Source organism: Zonotrichia albicollis, chromosome 16 (assembly GCF_047830755.1).
Source record: "Zonotrichia albicollis isolate bZonAlb1 chromosome 16, bZonAlb1.hap1, whole genome shotgun sequence".
Classification (NCBI taxonomy): Eukaryota; Metazoa; Chordata; class Aves; order Passeriformes; family Passerellidae; genus Zonotrichia; species Zonotrichia albicollis.
This window is the reverse complement of record NC_133834.1, coordinates 7,818,758-7,843,133: the sequence shown is the minus strand read 5'-3', so window position 1 is coordinate 7,843,133 and position 24,376 is coordinate 7,818,758. Positions and strand designations below refer to the sequence as shown.

General features: G+C 36.7%; 1 protein-coding gene across 2 annotated transcripts in view; it reads left to right on the top strand.

The window, feature by feature from the left end:
- The window catches only part of IQCK (IQ motif containing K), a 34,778-nt gene that overhangs the window by 3,834 nt on the left and 6,568 nt on the right, over window positions 1–24,376 (top strand). The window contains exons 5-8 of one of the 2 annotated variants that reach the window (XM_026793857.2): window positions 3,923–3,975; window positions 4,090–4,167; window positions 12,342–12,426; window positions 18,285–18,396. In XM_026793857.2, coding sequence (XP_026649658.2) covers window positions 3,923–3,975; window positions 4,090–4,167; window positions 12,342–12,426; window positions 18,285–18,396 — 328 coding nt within the window. The remainder of the gene's footprint in view (window positions 1–3,922; window positions 3,976–4,089; window positions 4,168–12,341; window positions 12,427–18,284; window positions 18,397–24,376) is intronic. The other variant, XM_026793858.2, reaches the window with a different exon arrangement.

The window sequence follows — 24,376 nt, the reverse complement described above, 5'->3', positions numbered from 1 at the left end:
AGTATTCCACTGTGACCTCATTTCTTCCTCCTTTTGAACAATAACTAGGAAAACAAGCTCTTCATGCTTGCCATATAATTGAATATTTATGTTCTTTTCCATTGTTGTCCAGGTGCTTGAATTTGCACATTCTGTTTCCTTATCTGGCATAAATATGTGATTTTTTTGTTATCCTTTAGTTTGGTAAGAAATGTGTTGTTCCATGTGGATTTGGAGGGAAAAAACCCCAATTGCTATAATTTGGGTTAAAATGGCTAAAGAAATAACTTGAACTGAATTTTAGGATCAAAAGCAGAGTCCTTACAAACCCAAAGTAGGAACAGGGAGAAAGGATCTTGTGATAAACACATTGGAATAGAGCATCCAAAAATAAGAGGACAACAAAGATTGAAAAGATTCATGGAATTCATGAGACAACAGGACATGAAGAAGATTAATTGTGATGAAGCTAAGTGAAATGATGAAGGATGAGAAGAGAATACTGGGTTTGAATTCTGGCTAGACATGAGTCACTAAGGCCTGTAAAGGGCAGTGGTACAGAATAAACCAGTGGAAGATAAATGGAAGAAGCACTGGAAGAAGGGAGGAATGAGCCCAGGAGAAGAGAGAGGGAATGGTGAGAGGCAATGAAGAGTGGGATTTTGATGAGAGGGACTAAAGGTTTTCATGTTTTGAAAGGAAATTAAGATGAATGAGAAGAGCAGGAAAAGTTAAATAGGAAAGGTTTTGAGCAATTGAAATTGTGTTAAGGAAATCAGATTCTGGAGCCAACAGGGGAGTTCAAGGGAGAGACCAGAGAAGGTGCATCCATGTCTGGAGAGGAAGAATTGTACAATCACATGGGGAAGTCAGGAAAGGGAAATGATTATGCTGGAAGTAGGAATTTGTGTAGGAAAGATCTTTTTTGAAAGCTGATAAAGAAACATAACAATTTATGCATTTAATTTAAAATAGACTCTCTTGCATTATGTGATGCATACAAAAAATCTGAAAAGCTAAAGCCTAGAAAAACCAGCTGATAGATATATGTACAGACTTCAAACTGACACAAATATGAGAGCAGTCTGCAGAAACTTCATTTTTAAATTAGAGATGAAAGAAACCTATTAGGTTGCCCAGTGTATTCCCTCACTGATTTTTTTTTTTCCTACATAAGTTCTCCTGTGTTTTTCCCCATCTGCTGTCAAATGCCTACAGGGGAAAGACTATTTTCTTCAATCTTTTCTTTCATGAGAACCAACTAATGCATTCATTTTTCAGCATTAAACTGAACAATGTATAAATGTTTTTATTAAAATAACTCTGACTTTTCTTTCTAGTTAGCTATCACAGAAGGAGGAAGCTGTATCAGGCTCTGTAATGGAATATATTTAAAATTATGATAGATCAGGGAAAGGGAATGGAAGAAGGTTTCCTAATGACTTTGCCATCTTCTGATCACCAGTATATTTTCATGATTATTTGCAAGCACATCATATTTAAACTGAAAAATGGAAAATGAATTCTGAATATAAACAGTTTATAAACACATCTGCAGGTTAACAATGCACATTGTACAGATATTTCCTGTTTTTTATCCTGATTCATGCAGCATAGGGGGAATGTGTCAAAGGCAGGTCAATTTATGTAATTTTTTCCCTTTATAAATGTTGACTGCTGTGCAACTAATGATTTAATTCACTAGCAAAATAAACTGTTTCCTGGAAAAGAAAATAAAATAAAAAATATTCAGCTTGATTGAATTCCTCTCTCCTAAGAAGGATAAAACAAGATGAATTTGATTCCTTTGGCTGTTTTGAGAACCCTGTTCTGATCATTTTTTCCCATTGCAAAGGAAAAGCAATTTACTTAAAACAGATTAAATTACAACTGCTAGATTAAATCGAATTTTGTTGTCAAAGTGTAGAATTTATTCTCTGAAACAATTCCCTAAGTAGGGGGACCCATTTTCATCCTGTGATTGAGAATAGCTGTACAGTCACAATCAGACTCTGCTTACAGACTCTGTGCAAGTCAGGATTTGTCCATTTAACATTTGAAGTGACTCATAGAAAGCTCTGCAGGGAAGGTTTTGGTCTCTTAAAGTTTACGTGTTGGGCTTCTTGGAACAGCATTTGGTATCAGCATAAGTGTGAAAACTGCATGAGGAGCTGTTTCTTCCCAGCCAAGCACTTAATGGAGCCCTACCTGAACCCCAAAGCTTTGGTTGTCACAAAACAGATGATAAAGGCATGTATGGCTCAGGATTAATAATTGATTTATGATGATTTCATCTTCTGTTCTTCTGCTTTCTTTTTTGTTTTTAAGCTCTCTATTTTTTTTCCCCCTTTTTTCCTTCTTTTTTCTTCTGTTGGAGTCAGACTGTATTTCTACCAAGGGTAAGATTGTCTTAGAAAACGAAAAGCTTTCCTGGGTATCCTGTAGGACTGCCCTGCAGCCTAGCACTGAACTTCACACTTGTCATCCCCAGCTGTGTGGCTGCCCTGAGCTCTCCCCTGGCAGTCAGCACCTCACACCATGTTCCTCTTCCACTTCACCTGTGCCTCACCCCCAGATTATCACATATACCATCAACTGAAAGAATTACACTATGCAGAACATTTTTTCTCCCTCTCTGTTCACATCTGAGGATAATGCATAGAATGAAGTAATTTTTCAATTTTTATGTTTATTGTATTTTCCTTAGCCAGTGGTAGTATCTTAACCTCTTACATTTTAATCAAGACTTCAGCCTCTTTTGTGACATTAAGCAGTTTCACAAAAGCTTTTGATCAGTGTGAATTTTTTTTCCTAAGAAACAATTATTAGAGCTGAATCTCCTGTTTGACAGGGCAAGTGTTGGGATGGGAGCTCAGCTTGCTTTTTTACATCAGTGGCTGCTGTTGTGATGAAGCACTTGGTGCCCCAGGGCTGCAGGGCTCAGTGTGTTTTAGGGTTCTCTGTGACTTTGTGCATCCAGAGCCCATCTCATGTCACAGGGGTTCTGAAGGTACTGATCAAGCTCTTCTGTTATTCCATAGAATTCCATGTTCTATTCTCCACATTATGGTTACTGTGGTTTGTGATAAGCAGAATGAGCACCTGTATCAGTTATCCATTCAATCTGTCAAGATGGAATGTCAGAGGAAATGCTTAAAAACCAGGATTTCCTGGTCCATTCTGGCTTTATCAAAATTCAGGCTCTGAATGACTTGCTGTGCTACTGGCTGCACGAGTGCCCAAGGACAACCTGCTGCAAAACATTTTGTAAAATTCTCTTTGTTGGTTAAGATTGAGAACTGGGAGCAAAGGGCACAAAAGTTTTGCTGTGAAGCTCCAGGTTTTGAACTTTTTACCTGGTTCTTTGTAATGTTCATGGTTTCTGTGGCTGTGGACAGACAAAAGCCTTCCTTTGGTTTTGCCTTCCTTCCTGCACCACCCAGGAGATGATTTAGTCAGAGCAGCCACACAATACTCTGCTGTGTGTATTCACTGCATCTTCAGGCTGGTTCCATGCAGGAGGAGCCAATATCCAATCAATGTTCCCTCTGTGTTGTGGAAGAAATGAAGTATTTTGAGTATGATAATAGAACTTTAAACAAAATGGCAAGGAATTTACGACATATTTTCATGTTTGAATGAGTTCTGTTAATTTCTTCACAATGACATTGCCACTTAGAGCACCATTCAGAGGACTTTGTTCTATATATACTGCAGTAAATATCAAGATAATATATGTAGAATGTTCTCACTCATAGTTTGTCTTGAAATCATTCCACAAAATTTCTAAAATTTTGGCTGAGCCACTGACTGTTGGCAGTAGCAATGAAGAGTAGACAGAGTAATGCACTCTATATTTTATTTAATAAAAGCAGTCAATTTATCTTAAACATTTGACCAATCCAAAAATAATAAATAATTTGAAACTGTCTTCTGTCTTTAGGAAAAAAGAACCAAATTTATTCCCACTGATTTCCTAACTGAGTGGTTATACAAGTAAGTTATTCATGTTTCTTGCTACTAAGTATATGTTCAGTATTCCAAGGCACTAATTTGCAAATTGAATAGCTGAAATTTAAATTAATATGAGTTGTTTTCCTTTTTCTTTAGCAATAATCCAAAGAGGAAAGATGAGTCATTCACAGAATTGTTTTCCATTCCTTTTGTTAAGGACTGGCTAAAGGACCAGTAAGTTATTGCAGTACTCAGAATAATTTGTTTTCCTTTTATTCTTTTACTATCCCATAGAAGTTATAGAGCCTCAATATGTTGCAGTTGTGCCCTCAAAAATGCCCTTTACTGTGTGCAACAAAGAACTGTGTGATAGTTTTTAACTGGCCAGTGTATTAGTTACAAGGTATTTTGTACCAGAATTGTTCACAGATAAATTAATTTCAAATTCCTAAACATTTTAATTGTAGAATGAAGGACATTTGCATAGACTGGTAGTGTTATGAACATCTTTGTACTAAGAAGTAAAGCAATTTTTTCAGTGCTGCTTTCTCCTATGGAAATCTTTGAGAGTGTAGTCAAGAAATTCTTCTCTAACTGTAAGCAGCTGCTTTTGAAATACCTGTAACAGTCCTTGGCATCAGGATGCATTTCTGCAGACATTCATGACTTGGAGAAATGAGCACTTGTTTTTGGCAGCCTCAATCATATATTCCTTGTTGTTTTCTTAGAACCAAACAGCACAATAGTTATGAGAGAAATGCTACAGTCCTTGAGACTGCATTTACTTTCAATACAGCTGCTGTGTGAGAAAAGCAAAGGATCAGTCCATAGTGAGGAAATAAGAAACTAACAGGGGTCAGATTTTAAAGAAAAATTTCAATTTGAAAACTTAACTGGAATCTGGATTGGTAATTGGTGAAAACATAGTGATTAATATCTTTGTAGATACATTTACTTTGTTACATGATATAAGAGGAAATGGAACTTTTTGAATTCTTGACGTGTGACTCTTAGAACCTTGAGACATCAATGGAGCAAGAGGAATGCTCCTTATTACAGGTCTTTGTGGATAAGCTGGCAGTTGTGTCAAAAGGGTGAATTCTGATTCCCTGAGAGGTGGTCAGAGCTGTGTAGGACATTTCTAAGTACAAGACCCCTTTGGAAAATGACCCATTTCATCTCAGCTCTGGTGCCTTCAGCCATCAACTTGCTGTTCAAACCTGCCTCTGCAGGGACACATCTGCCTCATTCTGTCAAACACAGTCCTTGCCAACAAGATGCCCATTTGAGGCTGTGGTTTGGTGCTTTGTAAAGTGAGCAGGAGCTGCAGCCTGGTTATTGTAACCTTTTCTTCAGCCCTTGGCCTGTACAGCTGTTTTGGTGCTGCAGGTTTGTGAGGATGGATGTTTGTACCAAAGCTAAAATCTTTAAGATCACAGTTCTCAGACATTTCTCTTGGAGGTAAAGCTTAACAAAAGATTCCCTGCTCTCTCCTGTTCTCACCCCACCCTGCTTGTAGGCACCCTGATACCACCTTGTCTGTTTGGTAGGGTGCTTGGTTATTCTGATCAGGGCCCTACTCTGAGCAGGGAATTTCTCTGCCTAAATGTGCCAGGAGGGTTTGTACAGCTATTGAAAACAGATCATTTCTCCAGTCTGCTTCACCTTGGGGAGTGGCAAACCTGTGTATTGGCACAAACAAGGGATTAAAATGAAGGGCTCAGGGCAAGGTGAATAGAACAAATGAGCTGCTAAGATAGAGAGGTGGTGGCAGGAACTGCTTAAGTCAGCTTTGCCAACAAGAGAAATACACTGTGGAATCACAGCCTGGATGACTCACAGCTTCTGTTAGTGGTGGTGCTCCTAAATAACAGAGTGACAGCTCCACAAGGACACCGGAGTGTCAGAGTCCCACTTAAGTTGATACACTTCATCTTAAATCCTCTAAACAGCTAGGCTCTTAAAATAATAATTATTAAAATTATTATTAAATAACTACTTTTAGTGATCTTATCCTAAAATTACAGAGTTAAAAAATGCTGCTTTTTAAGTAAACATTATTGAGCAAAGTGAAAGGCTGCAATATTAAATAAGAATTAAAAAAGAGAATTTATTATTATGTCCTGGATATGTCATAAATAGTTTATTATTATATTCTTCCAGCTATCACACTTAAAATGTAATTGATTCTATACTTTTTATTGTCATTTCCATTTCTATTTTGAAAGGAGTTTAAATTTTTTTTAATAAGATTAAGAATATATAAGAGACAATATAATAAAAAGTGCTGGTGAAATTTTGATGGGAAGCATCCTCATCCCAACTGATTAGATGGGTTTATCAGTGCCAAGCAGTTTTAAAGCTTAGAAAACCACCAAAACACAAAAATCCCCAGAGGACTATTGTTTTTGTTCTATCTGGGATCCAGCTTTTTTTAATATATTCCATACTTGAGTATGACTTTTTTGGCTCTCCTCCAGTGCCTCCAGTTTCTTCTTTGAAGCTCAATTTTATTTTTTTTAAGAATAGTCAAAGCCACAGTCTTATGAGCTTCATTTTCTGTGCAATGCATTTCTAAATGAGATCTTGCAGCCTACTTTTCCCTAATAAGGAGACCTAAATGCTGCATCAGTTTTCAGAATTTTAAATGCAAACCTTGTACCTTCCAAAACTAGTTTTTGTAGGTGAAGGAGCTTGTAAAATTTGAATTTGTTTCCAGCTTTAGTGTAATAATTGCTGTGACATCTTAGTATAGGCACTGAGTTTGCATGTTACCCGGAGTGCTGACAAAATATTCCATCCCTTGGGAACCTTCAATTCCCCAAGCAGATTTCAAAAGCAGTAGAAGGAGCAGCTTCAGTGCTGACTGGTGATCTCCATATCACAAGGCAGACATTTCTGCTGCCTCAAAGGACAGCTGCACCTTTCCGAGGGCAGGAAAGGGGAGTTTGAGCACAGAACCTGCCCACGTTTGGTGGGGTGGGTACAAACTGATGTGCCTGCTCCTCCTTTTGAGGCTGATAGAACCAGGTGAAGAAACAGAATGAGAGCTGGGGATGTTTTGTAATCCTATAAATATGCTAATGAGCAGCACAGTTGCCTTTTGTCAGCATTTTGCAGTGTGTTTCTGGTTGAGCAGCACTGAAGCTCAGTTGCAAGTAACCAAGCTCTGTGTACTGAATCAGGGCCAGGGAAAGTCAGTGAGCTCTGATTATGCTCTGGTCTCTCTGAAATTTTACTTTTCTGGCATAGATAGTCTGAGTAACATGGCAGCATCATTTCCCAGCCTTCTTTAGCATTTTAATAAAAGAAATATGAAGAAACCAATAAAACACTGTTCCCTTGCTCTGAAAAACAGTGATATAAAAACCTGTAATGTAAATTTAATAATATGATAACATTGTTCAACATAACCCTGGACCTTACATTCAGTGAGAGAGACTGGTATATGGTATATGCACCTATGTGAGGAACAAGCATTTCCTGGCTTTTGAAGTTCAGATAAAAAATAATTCACAAGATTTTTTAATCTACATTTTTCTTTTTTATTAGAGATATTTACTTGCTACCCAGTTCAGCAGGACACCTTTCCTGTTTTAATCTACCTGTGTGTACCAAAACAAGTGTACAGACACAGAGAAAATAACTTCATCAGGGCTTTACTGAAGTGGGCAGCTAAGATATAAACCATGACTAAATTTGGAGTAGTGGCTTTTTGCCAAATATCTATATACACATATATACACATTGATTATTTTTTCTCCCTCCCCCAGATATTTTAATTGGGTGAAGTCTGCTGGTCTCAGCTGCCTTTACAGTTGACTTCATTGTCAGCTCTCAGATGGCCAATAGGGGTAATTTTGCACGGGTGACTGATTTTTTTTCTGTCTATAATATGCCCAGTTTCTACAGGCTGTGCTTTCTGCACACTGCTATATTTCATTGCTTTGTGTCTACTCCAGCCATGTTTGGAGTATGCTTGGTTTGCCTTATATGTTCTTCTTTAAGTTTCTTTAATAATTTGAGCTTTAAATAACAATTTATTGTAATAACAGGAAATCCAACAAATACATCTCTGTGGATGTTATTCTGTGTGTTTCCAAATAAAAATTGCCATTCAAGTAATGTGGCAAAATTCAGGGTAACAAAGGAGAGACTTTTTACTAAAAACTGTGTGTTGAAAGACTGCAGAAATTTTCTGTGTAAAATATTTATATTTTGTATTGTTGCTCTATGGGGTTGAAGGTGTTATGGCTGTAATATCTGCTGCATTAAAAATGCTTTAATTTATGTAAAGATTGTCAAAATAGCAGTGAGAAAACTGAGAACTTATAAGTGCTTTGTGACATCTTCCTAATGTTGGAGCACTAAGGGAAGCTTTTCATGTTTTCAGCATACAAAGTCTGATCTGAAGTACACAAACATAGATGGGAATTTTCCCATTGACATGAGTGGCCTTTGGAACAGGTCCATGTTTGGTTTCCTTCAGTCCAGGCCCACAGACACACTCACAGACTGCATAAATATTGGTCCTGGGAGAGAGAAAGCTGAGGCAATGCTTTGTGACTTCCAAAATATGTGGCAAGTATGCAAGCACAGGAGAGCTGAGCTGGAGCCCTACAGTGGGCATGTCCTCCCAAGGAGAGCCTGCTGAGGCAAGAAATCCACTGAAATCTTCAGACAGAACTGAAGACAAAAGATTCTTGCTCTGCTATTTTTTGGCACGTTCTCATTACAAAGATTTCTTGCTGTGCTTCCTCTAATTCCTGTGACATTCTGGTTCCAAATCACCTGTTCTGCCTCAGTCTCCTGTTGGTTACATGACTCTGCCTCCCCACATAACAACTTGCTCATGTTAGCTCCCCACTGTCTTGCCTTTTCTTCATTATAAATAGATAAGCAAGTGTATAAATAGTTGGTATGTGTTAAACAGTTGAATGCATATTATCACTATGGTCACTTTGACAACACTCTCAAATGTATTTATAACATTTTTAAATTCAATTCACTATTGACAGTATAAAGGGGCTTTTATTTGGAGAAAGAGTTCAGATTCCTGCAACTAGCAGGAGTCACACTTTAAGATGTCTACTTGGTTGCAGTTCCTTTTTAAGAAGATAAAATTTGGTTATTTTCACATTTACAATCCTTCAAAAATGTACTCTCCATATAATGCACTAAAATGTTTTCTTGTATATTGTAAGGATTTTTTTTTCTCAAATACTAATAATCTTATTCTTGTGCATTTAGATTGTTGCAAAAGAAGACAAATGATTAGGAATTTATTTCTGACTATTGAAGAGTTGTATTAATACTGAAAATGTTACAAAGAAAGGTCTCAGTTCACACTCTGTTTGACCTGTGAAAATGTTCCAGGGTATTTTTGTCAAGTGTCTATGGGAATATTTCCCTGGAAATCTGAGTCTCATACAGTGCCTTTGTAATATTTGATCAATATATGTAATTGATTTTAAATACCAGGTCAGATGAATCAGTACTTCAGTGTCTGACTGCTTATGAACCACCATTTTCCTGCTTTTTGGGTAAATGACCTTAGTATTTATAAGAAGAGATTTTTGAGACATTTATTTTGAATCAAAACAGTACATTTTCATTATTGCACACTTCTGGGGCTTTGGATAGGCATGTAAGAAGAAAGACCTAAGGAAGGCAGCTGTTTCTAGATTCTGTTATGAGGAATAAGAAATTTTGTCTGTTTTGGAGACAAGAAAATGGAAGGACTCTCTTCCTCCCTTTTCAGAATTCTTTGAGAACCCCATCTTCTGTCCATGGGGAAATCTGATACATGTCTTCATTAAGAACCTTTTTCAATGCCTCCTACATTTATTTAATGCAAGTCTGGTTTGTATCTTCTGGGTGTGAAATTCCCCTTTCCTAATGTCATATGAGTAGTGAATATCTCAAAGAATCAAAATCTGTACAAGTCTGCTCAGAAAGCAAGAAATATGTTTCTGGAATTTTACTTTGGTCAGTGTCTGCTTTATGAAGATTTGGTAAAATAAAATACTTAAGAAAAATCTTTTTTTAATGGTCTTTTACAGGTGCAACTTGTGTTAAGCAATATATGTATATCTAAATAGATATCACTGATTCATATGTGGGTTTTTAAGATTGTGCATAATCAAGGACTAAATAAGCAGAATGCAGTCAGTGTACGTTGTACTGTCAGTTTGCATCTTGCAGGCATCCAGCTGCCTTCTGCCACAAATGACAAACTCCTCTTCCCCTCCTTGACTGCTGAGGGGTGATTGCTTCTGCTCACATTCTATTTTTATTTGACCTGCAGACAATTGTGTATATTCTCCATTTATTCCCTTAGACCAAACTGGCCCTGGCATGACATCTGGTCTTTAAAGCTGTGCCATTGAAAGGATTGATATCTGCCAGTGACTGTCTTACTAAAAAGGAAATCCTGTTCTTGCTTGATTTTTTATATTGCTTTCTCAGTTTTAATGTGGGATTATAAACTAGACATTTTTATAATTTGAAAATGAAAGCAAAGAAATGCTAGAGTTGACCTTGCAGGCTAAGAGAAATCTCAAGTTGTTCTTTGGAGATGTACTTATTCCTAGAGAAAGTTCAGTGCTTTGATATAACTGCTGTAAAATATGTAGGTCTTCCTGTGATTTTCCCTAAGTTCTGGTTTTCAAAAAGATCTAAAATAGAACAGAGGATGAAAGCCTATCAGGGAAACCAGCACAGTCCAGCTTCAGATTTTTAAGTCTGATTATAAGAAGCTGTTATCTCAGGAAGCCTTGCTTGTCCAGCACTTCTGATTTCCCCTGAGCAGGAGAAATGCTAATTAATGTTCACAGGGCTAAGACAGTTTAGCTCAATGGAGAGACTGCTTTTTATTTTTGCCTTATTTCGACTTTTTCCAAACAGACCCAGGTTTTAGTTCACATTAAAATAAATGTAGGCCAAAACCCAGCTGACATGATGATGAGACCAATTTAGCTGAGTACACAGGCTGAGCCAGTGCAGTCAGTGTAGCATTAGATAAGAGCTGAGGCTGTGCTCCAAGTTGAAATGCTCCTGCAGTGAAGACAAGCCCTAAGAGCAAGATGTCAGAGAGCATAGGAAGCTTACTAGGGCAGAGACTAATATGAATGAAATTAAGTGAAAGGAAAATGTAAGCTGTCAAGCCTCCAAGCTTGGCCTGTAATATGCCATAAATAAATTTCCAAAAGATATTGCGGCATTTTAGCCAGAAAATGTAAGGCTGCATAAATAAATGGCTTGTTATTGATGGGCTTTGCAGTGTCTTTATAATATAAATACTATAGATCACGTTCCTGCCTGGGCTCTGTGTGTCTGTAGGTGGGTGCTGCATCCAAATCCATCATGTTGTGTTCTTCCAAGTCAAGGCTGTGTTCAGTCTGTTCCCCATGCAGGGAGAGTGGCTCTTGGCAGCCATTCCAATGCTGTGCCAAGGCTTCTCTTTAGAACTGGTATTTTCATGAGTTGCAGTGCTATTACACTCTAGTTCTTTGGCTGCAAATTACATTTCCCATAAAAGACAGTATAGAAATAAATTTTGTTTTGTTCTTTGCAATGAATGGGGTTTTTTTGATATTTTTTGTTATCATTATATCTCAGAAATAAATCAACACCCACAGATAATGGCTTTTGGGAAGCAAGGTTTGATATAGTCATTTGAGGTTTTGCTAGTGAAGGCTGAATTTAATTACTAGCTTGTTCCCATTAAAATTGGTAGCAATAGAATCACCAAATGTGCTTTCAAGCTACCATATATTGGGCTGAAAATGGTTGAGTTCACAAATGTATTACATTCTTATATCAGCAAAAGTAAGTGCACATGGTATCAAAAGTAAAATTTCAGCACTTTAAGAACTTGTTTAGACATTTCTAAACATAGGTTCATGCTATGCAGATAGGATAATCATTATTTTCCAGCCTGTTTTAATTTAAAGTGACACCATAATGTAAATGAATGTGCTAAGATATGTTTATATTCTGTATATTTAATGTAATAAACATTTACATATAAGTCTGTTCATTGTTGCACACACACAGAGTAAAACCTTCCCTGCTTTACAAATGGCAGAGTGCTTCCCTTGCCCACCTCCCACTGCCACCCCAAACCTTACCATAATAGGGGCAGTTTGAAGCACATGTAGAAGAGTAAGAAAAATGACTGTGCTTGATGTGCCATTTGTACATTCTTGTTTTAAGAAGGAATTCTTGTAGCGTGTATAATAATATATTTGTAAAGGGGACATTCTTTGTGCATTTTGTTTTCAGAGCAGTAAAAATTTGTGTCTTTCAGGTTCCTGAACAACTTTTCTCTTTTTGATAAAATATACTGTTAGGGAAGAAAGTGTTTTACATTTATAGGCTGTCTGTTAAATTTATTTTTTTTTAAGTCCTAGACCACCAGTTCCTCTATCTCTGCTTCTATCAGAAGAAGAAGCAAGCATTCTAATCCAGTCCTTCTGGAGAGGTTATCGGGTAAGAGGAATCTATAATTATTGTGCTTGATGTTGAAAACTGTAGGACTGTGAAGGCCCCAGGGAAAATCCTTACATAAATTTTAAGTAGGGGATGCTATAAATAGCTGCTGAGACCCCTATGGTTCATTGGCTTTGGATGTTGCTCTGCCTTATGCCTAGTGACTTCAATTTTTTCACAGGCATTTATGCTGATGTAATCTCACTGTTTTCCTCAGCAACAGAAAAAATCCACAGAAATTCAATTTTCCAAAGTACAATTAATACTGAACAATTTTCTTCCTTTAACTGTTGTTGCCCAAGTTGCTTTGGGTAGTTCTCAAGGATGGAGTGTTATTTTGCTTCATGCAGGGATGTGTGAGTGAGTGTGGAGATGCATGAGGAGCATTGGGGAGGTCTGTTGAGAAATAAAAGCATCCAGAAAGGAAGGACAAGGAGTTGAGACCAAGAATGAGACGGGAGATTTATGAGAGGCATGAAGGCTCTTTTTCAAGGAAAAGGGAAACAAAATGACAAGCAGATGTTGTAAGGCTCAATAGTAACACAGCACTAGTGCCATTCCAGTTTAAGAGGGAAAAGCAAGGTGCATAAAAAAAATACAAAGAAAATTGTCCAGTGCTATTATTATGGAGGATAACAGCCATGCTAACCCTAGGGTACTAGATAAATTATTTTGAAAATCCTGAAAAAATTCTATCAAATATTTTTTTTTTAAAGCTCTAATACCTTCACACTTTGGGAAGAAATGGACTTGAAATTCAGGTGACTTTGGTGATGAAGAAATGTCTTTGACTTCCTTTATCAAAACTTAAGCTTTTAAGTAGCCTCCAGATATAGCAGCAATTTTGTTGTGATGGACAGTGAGACATCTCTGGATGTCAGGTGTTCTTTAAATAACAATCAGTTTAAAACACTCCCTGTTAAGTTCTCTACTATTTTTAACAAGCATGAATATATAAGTGGCTCCCATAATGTGCTGTTCAGCCAAAGACAATGAAATACCTTGAAATGTTCTTCTTGACTGATGGATTTTTGTGACTCTTTCTGCTTGTTTGTTTCCCATTATTTTTCTTTTTTTAAACAGAGACAGCATTGACACAAACATTAATTAGCAGTGACAGTGTCCCTGCAGGCATCCTTACAGTGGGGGCAGCCATTATCCAATAACAGTTCTGTTTGCTGAACACTGCAAGGTTGCTCAGATATCTTCTGCTGCTCTGAAAGCTTCTGAAGGGCACAATCCTTCCTTGCACAGATGAACTTCAGGATTTTCACACTGGTATTTATCATTCTAAACTAATTCCCAGAAATGAGAGAGAAATTCTAGCTGTAAAAGGCAGGAGACATAAAAAATAATTCAGGCTATAAAATTAGCTATTAATGTTTTACCTTATTTGAGGTGAAAGAACATGGGGTTTTAAAAATTAAAAATTGCAATCAGAATATAAAATAAAAATCATTAGTACCAAATTACTACATAGGGCAGTGTGTTATCCTAGGGCTTGCAGATTAAGAGAACACTAAGCTTAAATGGGATTTCATCACATTAATGATAAGTATATTATAAAAAATTGCCAAAGAATTCAGATTATTTGCTTTTAAAATAAATAGCTCAGTCAGCTAACACTGATTAATGTTAATAGCTGATAATAACTGAATGCTAACAAATAATGCCTTTTTGCATTCTAAAGATATTTTTGTGTCAAAATTTTAAACTATTTGCTAAAGATTTTCATTAAACCTTGTTTTATAATTAAGAGGATTCAGAATTTTGAAATACTGCTTTTGAAATAAAAATTGACACTGTGATAATTAAACATGAGCACATGGATACCATGACAGTGTGATGGAGAGACAGGTACCTCATTCTTGGTCTTCTCAGACATATCTTCTATGGACTCAGACCATTTTTTGAGGTATTTTCTTGACCATATTGATTCAGGCAGTAGAGTTTATCTAGTTATATAACTGACTGAGCATCAGTCTTCTCTTGATACTTAACTTACTCCTGCTACCACTAGCTGTCTGAGCATGCCAGTATCAAAAACACATGGCAAAGAATGCAAAAATGGATCAGGCAATAAAGGTTTTCTATGTAAAGGGGGAAAAAACCTACAGAATCTTGAAAACTCTGATAAATAAAGCATGATCAAAACAGTAAATTCATCCTTATCTGCAGCACATTTCAGAAAAACACTTGTTTAATTGTTGTAGTAATAATTAATGGCTGCCATCAACCAAGTCCTTGCTACAATGTTTCATACAAAGACATTGATGGGCACTCTGACAATTATTTCAAGTTTAATCAAGAACTGAATTCCAGAACAAATAGCAGTGGAAAATAGAGCTGCTGAGTTCTCTGAGGAGATCACAGAAAGGAGGACATCATCCTGGGAGGGCTCCTTGAGGGCCAGGAGGAGCACTCAAGTAAGACTTGAAACAGCTCTGTCATCAGAATTCTTCCTTTTCACTTCCCACCATCGTTTTTTATTGAGGTTCCATTCATCTGTCACAGGCCAAGGCAATATTCAGCTTGGTGTCAATTTTCCAGACACTTTTCCAGCAAAATATTATCTATTCCTTCACCCCCGTACTGCAGAATCTTTGCTTGGTGCCTTCTTTTTTTAATGGGCTCTTTTTAATCTTTAAAATTTACATAACTATTCCAGACTAACAGAAATTTTTCATTAATAGAATTTCCTCTGATGTCTGTGAGTGAACCTTTAGTGTTATCCTTATCTGCTGTGCTACATGTTCTCACCTAGCAGTGAAAGCATGGGGGTTTGAACTAAATCTTGTAATATCTTGGAGTTGAAATTGGACAGCATTATGTAAATATTCAGTGCTATTTTATACACATCCTTTGAGCAAAAGCTGAAGATAAAAATGCTCCATTTTTGCTTTGTATCTCACAAGGTGCAGTTGTGCTTCTGCTATCACAATATAAAATAAAAACCATTTCAGTTTATATCTGTTTATATAAAGTTTATATCACAGTTTATCTTGCTTTCCAGCAAGCTGTGGCTACTAGCAAAGGCTTAAACCCAGAGGGTCACACAAATATTCCCTGTTATTTCCAGCAAGTGTAGGAGTGAACTCTCCCTTCAAAGCTAAGACTCCTCCAGGGCTGGGCTGCAGGAGACACATGTCAGTTGTTTGGAGATTCTTGACTCTCTCTTTATTTGCCTGGAGATTTTGCTGCTAAGTCATGGCTTTTTCATCATGCTAGCATTGTATTCTGGTTTCAAAGCAGAAGAACTTTCCAAGGCATTTTCAGTAGGCTAAACTGCATTATAACTATGCTGAACTATAAGCTATTAAGCATATTTGGAACTTGTTAGGGTATTTTGTAACATTCCTGTCACCTGTTTTACTGTGGGTGGCATATCTGTGTTATTTTTTCCTTTTCTGGTCACTTTCTAAAAAGACACTTTGTTCTGGAAGCTCATTTTACTGCTTGGATTTAATGCTGACTTGGGAGTATTTGAGTGTCTGACTCTGCCTTTATCTCAGAACTCTGCATTTCCCTGGGTATTTCACTGCTCTGCCACTGTTTTATTTGCTTAGGGAGACTATACAGAAGCTACTATACTTGCCTTTTATCTTTTAACTGTTAAGAATTATTGTCTTTATTTTCAATGTACAGAGACAACTGTGGCCCTGTCACGGGCCAAAATACAGGTCTTACACAGCTGAGATTGTAAATGGACACATCATGTTTTCAGAAATTGTATATTTAGATATACAGGTAGTGATTTCTCCATCTCCCTGCCTCTTGCACTTCTGTCATTTATATCCTTGTGCCACATAAGCATTTCCTTAACCCTTTCCTGTGCAGACAAACTCCATTTATTATTTAGGAATTATTTGGCTTATAAAAGCATACATGGCAGCATAAAAGAAAAAAATGTGTCTTGCAAGCCTAAAGAAATTGTCCTGTGTTTGGATTATATTTTATGTTTGAAAATAGTATTTGATGAATTTAATAGAACATTATATATTTTTTTTGTATAGCTGATGTCACTAGTAGCTGTAATTTCTTTAATTTGGTAAAAATTCATAGAAACCTTGTAAGAAGCCCCTGTAACTTTTATAGAAGATAAAGCAGAACTATATCAGTATAATGGAATATTGTTGGAGCTCTAAGGTGTATCTGATCTCAAGTCTCTGAGCAAAAATCTTGTCTGTTTTTATTGACTGGGTAACCTTGTGTTGTATTTCTGCCCTGCCAGTGCACTGTCTGAAACATAGCAAGGTATCTTCTCCTAAGTGGATTGAAAAGTGCTATGGGAGTTCAGCTACTGTTTATTGCATTCTGAGCTGCAGCACAGAGGAGAAATCCTGGGAGGAAAGAATACTTTTGATAAATAATTGAAACTGTTTTCTTTAAGGTTTGGGATTTTCTGTAACTAGTGGAAAACTAAGATGTGCTCTTTTGCTCTGTATGTGTCTCAGTAAAGTGGGAGAAAAGCAGGGTGTAATGGAGAAGAGCATATCATAGAGTTCAGGTCACAGAACAAACTCTTCACATATCCTGTAAGAATACAATATGTAAAATTCGATTTAGAAATTTTCTAGGGAACTAAGTCATTATCTTCCTGCAATCAAAAATATGTCCAGGAGAAACTGAACTTATTGCTGCTTGTTTCTACCATGTTGCTCCACTTCAGACTGGATTACTGGGACACTGAACCTTAGAATCATGGAATGGTTTGGGTTGGAAGGCACCTTAAGGATGATCCAGTTCCATCACCATGGATCATCCCTGTGCCATGGGCAGGGACACCTTCCCCAGAGCAGATGCTCAGAGCCCCATCCAGCCTGCCCTTGGACACTGCCAGGGATGGGGCAGCCTCAGCTTCTCTGAATGTAGTCCTGAAACAGAATTGCATTTTTATATGTGACATTTAGGAAAAAGCTCCAAACCCCAAAAATGCATTTTAAAAATAATTCTATTACAATTTGAGTATGACTAAGAGAATAATCCCCAGTGTCCAAGGTAATGCTGGCCTGTCCCTTTCCACTGCTGTTCTGGACAGGATCTCGTGCACTGGAGGCAGCAATTGTGTGAATGCCAACCATGGGCAACACTCTGCTAATTAATCAAATCCTGCTTACAGCAAGTGGAAGTGGTAAAAGCTAGTAGCTAGTTCACTTCTATGTTAGTGGAAACTACACCAGTACAGAAACAATTCTAGAAAAATTCAGCTTACATCTAAATGAAGTCAAGGCCTTTGTTGTATTTTTTCTTGTGTGGAAGCAGAATTATGCCTTTCACAGGGTGATTGACTGACAAAGAATAGGTACCATGTAATGCAGGCCAATTACTTTAAATAACAGATTAATGGCTCTCCAGTTTGTGAAAATTGTGTGGGTGGGATTGCCAGTCAGCCTATCTGCAGCTGATGGCAGGTGTGAATCAGGTTGATGGAATAAATTTTCTTCTGCATGACCCTTCATGCTCCTCTTCTGCTCTATTATTTTGGTCAGTGTGTTGGTTTTATAGTGTTATGCTTTTCTAAAGGCACTAATACCCTTCAGCATAAGGCTTTAAATTTTAATTAATTCAGAGAATTAGCATCTCACTGCAATCTCATTCCCAGGAGTCCTTGGTAATCAAAGTGATCCCCTAATAGACATATTTATGTTTTCAATTGGATTTGTCAATTATGTGGATTTTATTTCTGTGTAAGCTGAAAATTGTAAACCTCTGGGATTTTGCTTTTACCTCAGGCCCAGCAAACAGGATGGCTGTCACATATTTTCCCTGCCATAGCCTTGTGAAAAAATTTGTATCCTCATCCTGGATAACACAAAGGTATATAATTTTAGTTTTCTTTTCTGATTCCCCTTTCCCAGGTTCGTTGTGACAGTGAAATACAAGAGCTCCGTAAGTGGCAAAAGAAGCTGAGAGAGGAGAGGTACATTCATGATGTGGTGAGAAAATTCTGGGCTAAACAGGAAGCCAAAGGTAAGTGAGTTAAGTTGTGGGATTTTTTTGGTTGGTTGGTTGGTTGGTTGGTTTTTTACATTGTGTTGAATTTTTATACTTTGAGTTGTACTAAAAAAATAGGGCACACAGTAGAACACAAATCCTGAGAGAGAAGGTAATGTCTGGTGGAAATGCTTGGCTGTTTCTTTACAGTCAATGCTTACTCTACTTGAGTTGCCTGTGCAGCTGAAAGTGGCAATGAAAAATACAATATAAGGCTTAAATGCAATACTTTTGGAAAACTATGACAATTTGCTGGCACAGTATTTTTTGTAGGGCAGGATTAGACACCTACCAGCTACTCATCGTGTAAAGCTGATTGTTACCAGATGGGTTGTAGTACAATTTTTCTGGACTGTGGAATTTCAATCTGGTAAATATTCTATTGGCATTTTCCTGTAGTTATTTACAGCAGAATTTGGTCTGTACAGTTCTAAAAAGAAAAAATAGAAAACAAACTCAAACAACCAAAAAAACTGCCAAGAGAAATAAAGCCAGATTGCTTCTGGCTTTGTAATGTATTTTTTTTTTGTCCTGTTTGTGGGCAAGGCTTTACTCTCTACTACAGTTTATTTTGAGTTGACGTGGTTAAAAAATGTAGGCATCTTTTCTGTTTAAAAGAAACCACAGATATATCTGGCTTTAAGTATCTGAAAACAGTGAATTCAAATTTCCTATAATAAAATTATTCTCATTATAAATTCAAAACATAAAAGATGAATTTTTCTCTTTGTAATACATGGTTAATTCTGTCAGTGTTAATTGTTGGAAAATTGCATTTCTGGAGATGATGATAGAGGTTGACCTCACAGGCTTGCTAATGCCTTTTAAGTGATTGCAATTTAATGTTTGTGGCTTGGACTCAGTTTTCAATTTGTTAATATTTTTATCATCTCATCAAGGCATGTTTTTTCTCACATTCCATTGTCCATGATACTAGCAAAAGTTAGATATTCATGTTTCTCACTTCTAAGAGACAAACCTGTATATTCACAACACAGCAGTGTGGCAAAGGATGAATATTATGTGATTACACAGTCATAGTTTGCAGTCTTCATGCATCTAAAATCTTAAAGGGGAAAATTACAAGTTCATTTTCAGAGGACAAAGTGAACCATTCTCAGAATGCTGCAATGAAGAAAAACAGGGGTTAAGGGTGGACTGTGTCATTTGACAGTTGAATTGAGTGAAGACCTCGTGTGTCTGAAGAAATTTAATCTTCCTATAAACGATACTTAAGTTGTTTTGGAGACTTATGTAGTGATAAGACTTCCTTTGCCAATTGTTTCAAAAGGAAAAACAAATTTCCTTTTAGTCACTCTCACAGAGGTTTCCTGTCATCAAATAATTTATTTTAGGACTCTAGGACACGCAGCTGTTTCATCACATCAAAAAAAGTTGCAAAATTACCACTTTTCAATTTTTTTTTCTTCAACCAGTATAAGTTTATATTGCTAATACCACATCAGCTTTCAATATTATCACAATGTTTCTGTAATTTCTTAACTGAGCTCTGCTAAGTTCATTTAAGAGTATCCCCACATCAAATAGCCTTGGGGCCCAGGCAGATGGCTATTTGGAAACAGCTGTACTAGTTGGAGAAGTTACTGTCCAGGGGTTTTCATTATCAATCTCAGCTGTGATGCCATAATTCATTTTGTTAGTGCTCCAGCTGCTCTTTTTTCTGCTCTCATTATCCTGCTGTTTATTAGTGTCATTAAACCCTATTCCAGTGTAAAGTCAGCAAGGTTAGTTTAACTGCTTTCACTATCCAAACCAGCTGACTTTGTGCTGGAGTGGATTGTGAACACTCACACAATAATGAATAGCAGAACATTACTACTTTTTAACCTTGTCTTTCTAAGCATTTGGTTTAACTGAATTAATTAATTTGGTTAATTCAATTAATCCCCTTTAATTAAACCACAGAACTCTTTGTATCAAGCAGACAAAGCATTTATTGTTACTAAAACCTCAGATATCACAAATAAAGCATTAAGATTCATGGTCAAAAAAGAAAAAGTTGCATTTTTAAGTAGATATAGCATTTTATTATGAAATTAACCATATTAGAAAAAATAATGAAGGATCTCTTTAATTTGTATATAGCTAACTCTGTTTATTAGATCTGTAAACAGTGTTGAATCTAACTGTAGGGGATGGATGGTGAGCTGCCAAATAGCTCTTAGAAAATGATGACTCGAGCAGTAATGTGATTCTATTGACACTACTAGAAAGATCAGCATACCTTCCATGGAAATATCAGCCAAAGACTCAGTTAATGTGAGCTAACAGGCAGAGTCTGCTTTGTTGGGATTTCAGCACAATGAAACCTTATTGCAAGGGTCTGTTCTAGGTAAAACCATGATTTTATGAAAGTGTGTTTATATGTGATACTTAAAAAAAGACAGTAAGAAGATACTTCCCTCTTTACTCCTGTGAAGTTCTTTAGACTTCCCTCAGCCCATCTTTTATACTCTTTATTATTAGTTTTGCAAAGTGCTCTAGGATAGAAAGTGTGAAACTGCATGAAAATTACTTTATGCATTAACAGCACTTTGCAGGACTGTTGACCTCTTTTAATGCATGTTCTGGCAAAATTTCTTTTTGAGTGCAAAGAAAAAAGTGTGTTTCCTTCAGCATGTATCCAGGATCATAAAGCTAGAGCATTTTTGGCTGACATTTTATTTGCTGTACTGCTCCACTGCTGTGTAAAATTACATTCCACAAAATGATCTATATTTAAGGTATGACAGTCCTTACTCTGAACAATTTCAGACTGAAAATGTAGAGATAAGTAGAACACTAAAGACTCAGTTTAGTGACTCACAGCTTTAGACTTGAAGGGAGAAGGAATTTTCTCTAATATAGCACAGCTGATGGCATAAATTTGTTCCACAATTTTTTACAGAATTAAAGAATTGTTTGCTTTCTACAGAAAATACAGTAAATTAAAACTCAACCTCCAGAGGATGTGAGTGAATAGCATATTGTGGTTCTGAGCACCCTTTTGTGCAGATTTAGTATTGATGGGAGAGCTCTGGAAATGAAAGTGTCTGTCCTACAATGAAAGGAATTTCAAAAATATTTAAACTTTTTAATGAAAACACCAAAATCTTCATCACTTATGTGACCAAACACTGCTGGCACTCTATTACAGTGGTTGCCTCTCTGCTGTTGGAAAGACATTGCTGCTGTTACACAAACATTACTTTCAGCTGTGTTATGTCCTAAGGGAATTTTTTCTTGTTCTTACCTGCACAAAATTGGTGAAATGTTGTTTTTAAAAATCAGTATTCTTAGGGAAAACAGTAAAGGAAAAAATATTCCTGGGTTTATGACAATACCAATTGTGACCCTATTAGCTGGCAGGTCTTATAAATCAAGCATAGCCTGGGCTTTGCAAGGCTCTTGTGTAAGAGAGGGCGCAGTGTGTGGAAAATGTACTTAAATCAAAATAAGGCAGAAAGTAATCTTCACAGCAGGTGAGGAGGGTGATTTCCAGATACAGGAGGGAAATCTTTTACATTCTATTCAATTTTCAAGCTCTATTTTTCCTTTGGCAGTAGGAGTTATTACTTACCTATCTGCAGAGATTTAAAAAATTCTTCTTTCATGGCAATAATCTTCTCCTTGGGAAGATGCATCCAGCAATACTCTGAAGAACTCAAAATGGAGGTGGTCTGGAAAATCCTTGCAAATATGAATGAGATAAAGGGAGAACAGACTGCATATTTCTGGTGCTAGAGCAGGAACAGATGCACAGGGTCAAGAAGCAAAGAAATGCAGTCACTCACTCCTGCTGCAGCTGTGATGGCTCCACCTGAACCATGAGGAGGGATTCAAAAGCTTGGTTAAACTGAAATTAAACTGAACAGGAGAAATCCAGTCTGCATTCTTTTGAAGGATGCCTGTATGCAGTCATATCACATCAAAGCAGAATCAATTGGAGAAGAGAAAAAGGTTAAATTCAGAACCCAGAAAAAAATGGCTACACTGTGAAATTTCTTTAGATTCATTCCATAAACATCCTAATGAAGTTACAGCCACGTGCATGTTTGTAGGACTGAGTTGTTTCCCAAAGAAAATCTTGAAAAGAGGATATATTTATAAATGGGAAATCTTACACTAGGCTTAAGATAATATTTAAAATTACTGCAGGCAATAAAGTTGGATTAGGAAAAGGCATAGTCTGAATAGCTAATGGATTTCTTAAAGACTGCATCTCTGTGGTTTATTTAGGAGAATTCATACCTGTAAAATGTAAGGAATTAATCAGTTTTATGTGAGAGTTTCTTTTTTCCCTTGCCACTTTCACCAAGGGTGGTTGAAATAACTGAGGAAGATTTTAAACAAAATTATTTGTTTCTAATTTCATCTGCCCTCCTTTTACTGCAGCTGTAATTCTTTAATTAATCTCATTATGGAATTCTTGTAAGTGATAACCTCCTCATAGTCTATGGTTTTACACTTTTAATCTGTTATATAGCAGATTTATATACACACACATATATATTAAGATCTTATATGTTGAATGTATTTTTTCTAATAATTTGCTTTCAAACTAAGCATTATAAACAGATTAAAAGTGGAAGGCTGCTTGCTGTCACTAGGACACTGCACTTAAAATAATTTCACTCTCCTTTTTTTTAAAAACATGACTGTATTTACAGGTATTTGTTTTTTTCTGTCTGAAAGCAGAAGTGCTGCAGTCAAAATGGTTTTAAATGGGGGCATATATATGATTGCTTTTGATTTAAAAGCACATGTGTAAAATTTGACTTAGATAGAAGAAGACCTTAAATTTTCTTTTTTTTTTAAGAGAAAAAAAAAGAAAATCAAAGAACAAAGCAGTACCGAAGGCAGAGTATGTGCTGGTGGTTTTCATCAAGCTTAATTCAAAATGCTTGAGATGTTTCTGAAAGTTTAATCTTGGCACTAACAGCTGAGAATGTAGTGATAAAAGTCATAAGACTCATGGTACAGAATCCAATTTATTGGTCCACACCCTGGACTCAGACATCTTTGAAAATTTATAAAGATTACAGTAACATTTAATTTCTGAAACTACGTTGGGAATGTTTGAAAAAATAAAAAGGAAAGATGATCATTTAGATAAACTGCAGCATGAGGTCTTCTAACTGTGCTCACACAGGCACAGCAGTGGGCCTGTGAGCACAAGTCTGAACTAATCCTCCAAAGCTGTATTTTCACTCATCACTCTGCACTTGTTAATAATCATTTGTAGTGGAAAAAAAGGAAAATTGCAATTAAGTGATTTTTCTGGAATTATATAAACATTTTTTGGTTTTTTGTTGTTTTTTTTTTTTTTTTAAGAGAGGAGAAATTCTTCATGGGTTCTGCAATCTTCTTCTTTTTTCTGCTTTTAACCTTAAAAGTGAAAAACATCGCAGCATTTTTATTGAAAATGCTGCTGGTGGTTTTTGTAAACCATTTAGATAAGCAAACCCCAAATTTCTATTTATAACTATGGGATGTGGAGCTTTTCTCCAGAAGCCTGGAGAAAAGGCTGAAAAATAAAGCCTCCAAATAGTCCTGCAGCAAAACAAGATTTGAGACTCTTGGTTAAAATAAAAGAAGAGGGGAAGTGGAGCAGGGAGAGAAAGAGCATGAGCTGTAGTGGAGGGCTGGAATGGGACTCAGGGTACAAAAAGTGTCTGGCACATTGCAGAGCCCAGCAATGCTTGCCCTGTGGCACCAGTCTGCTCTCTTACCTGATGCTTTGGTTTAGTCTGCACAAGAGTTTAAATTCGGTAACTTCTCAGAACCTATCACATTTTGCAAGCTGGAATCATGTCAGAAATAAGAGGGGCTAATGGGGATAAATGCAGTTTTCATGCAGCTGCCCAGCAAATCTGGAGTTCTGGGATTCTGCCCGTGTTGGTTTCTGCCTGTAAATCCCCAAATCCTTTTAACTGAGGGCCTGCCACTCTGGGAT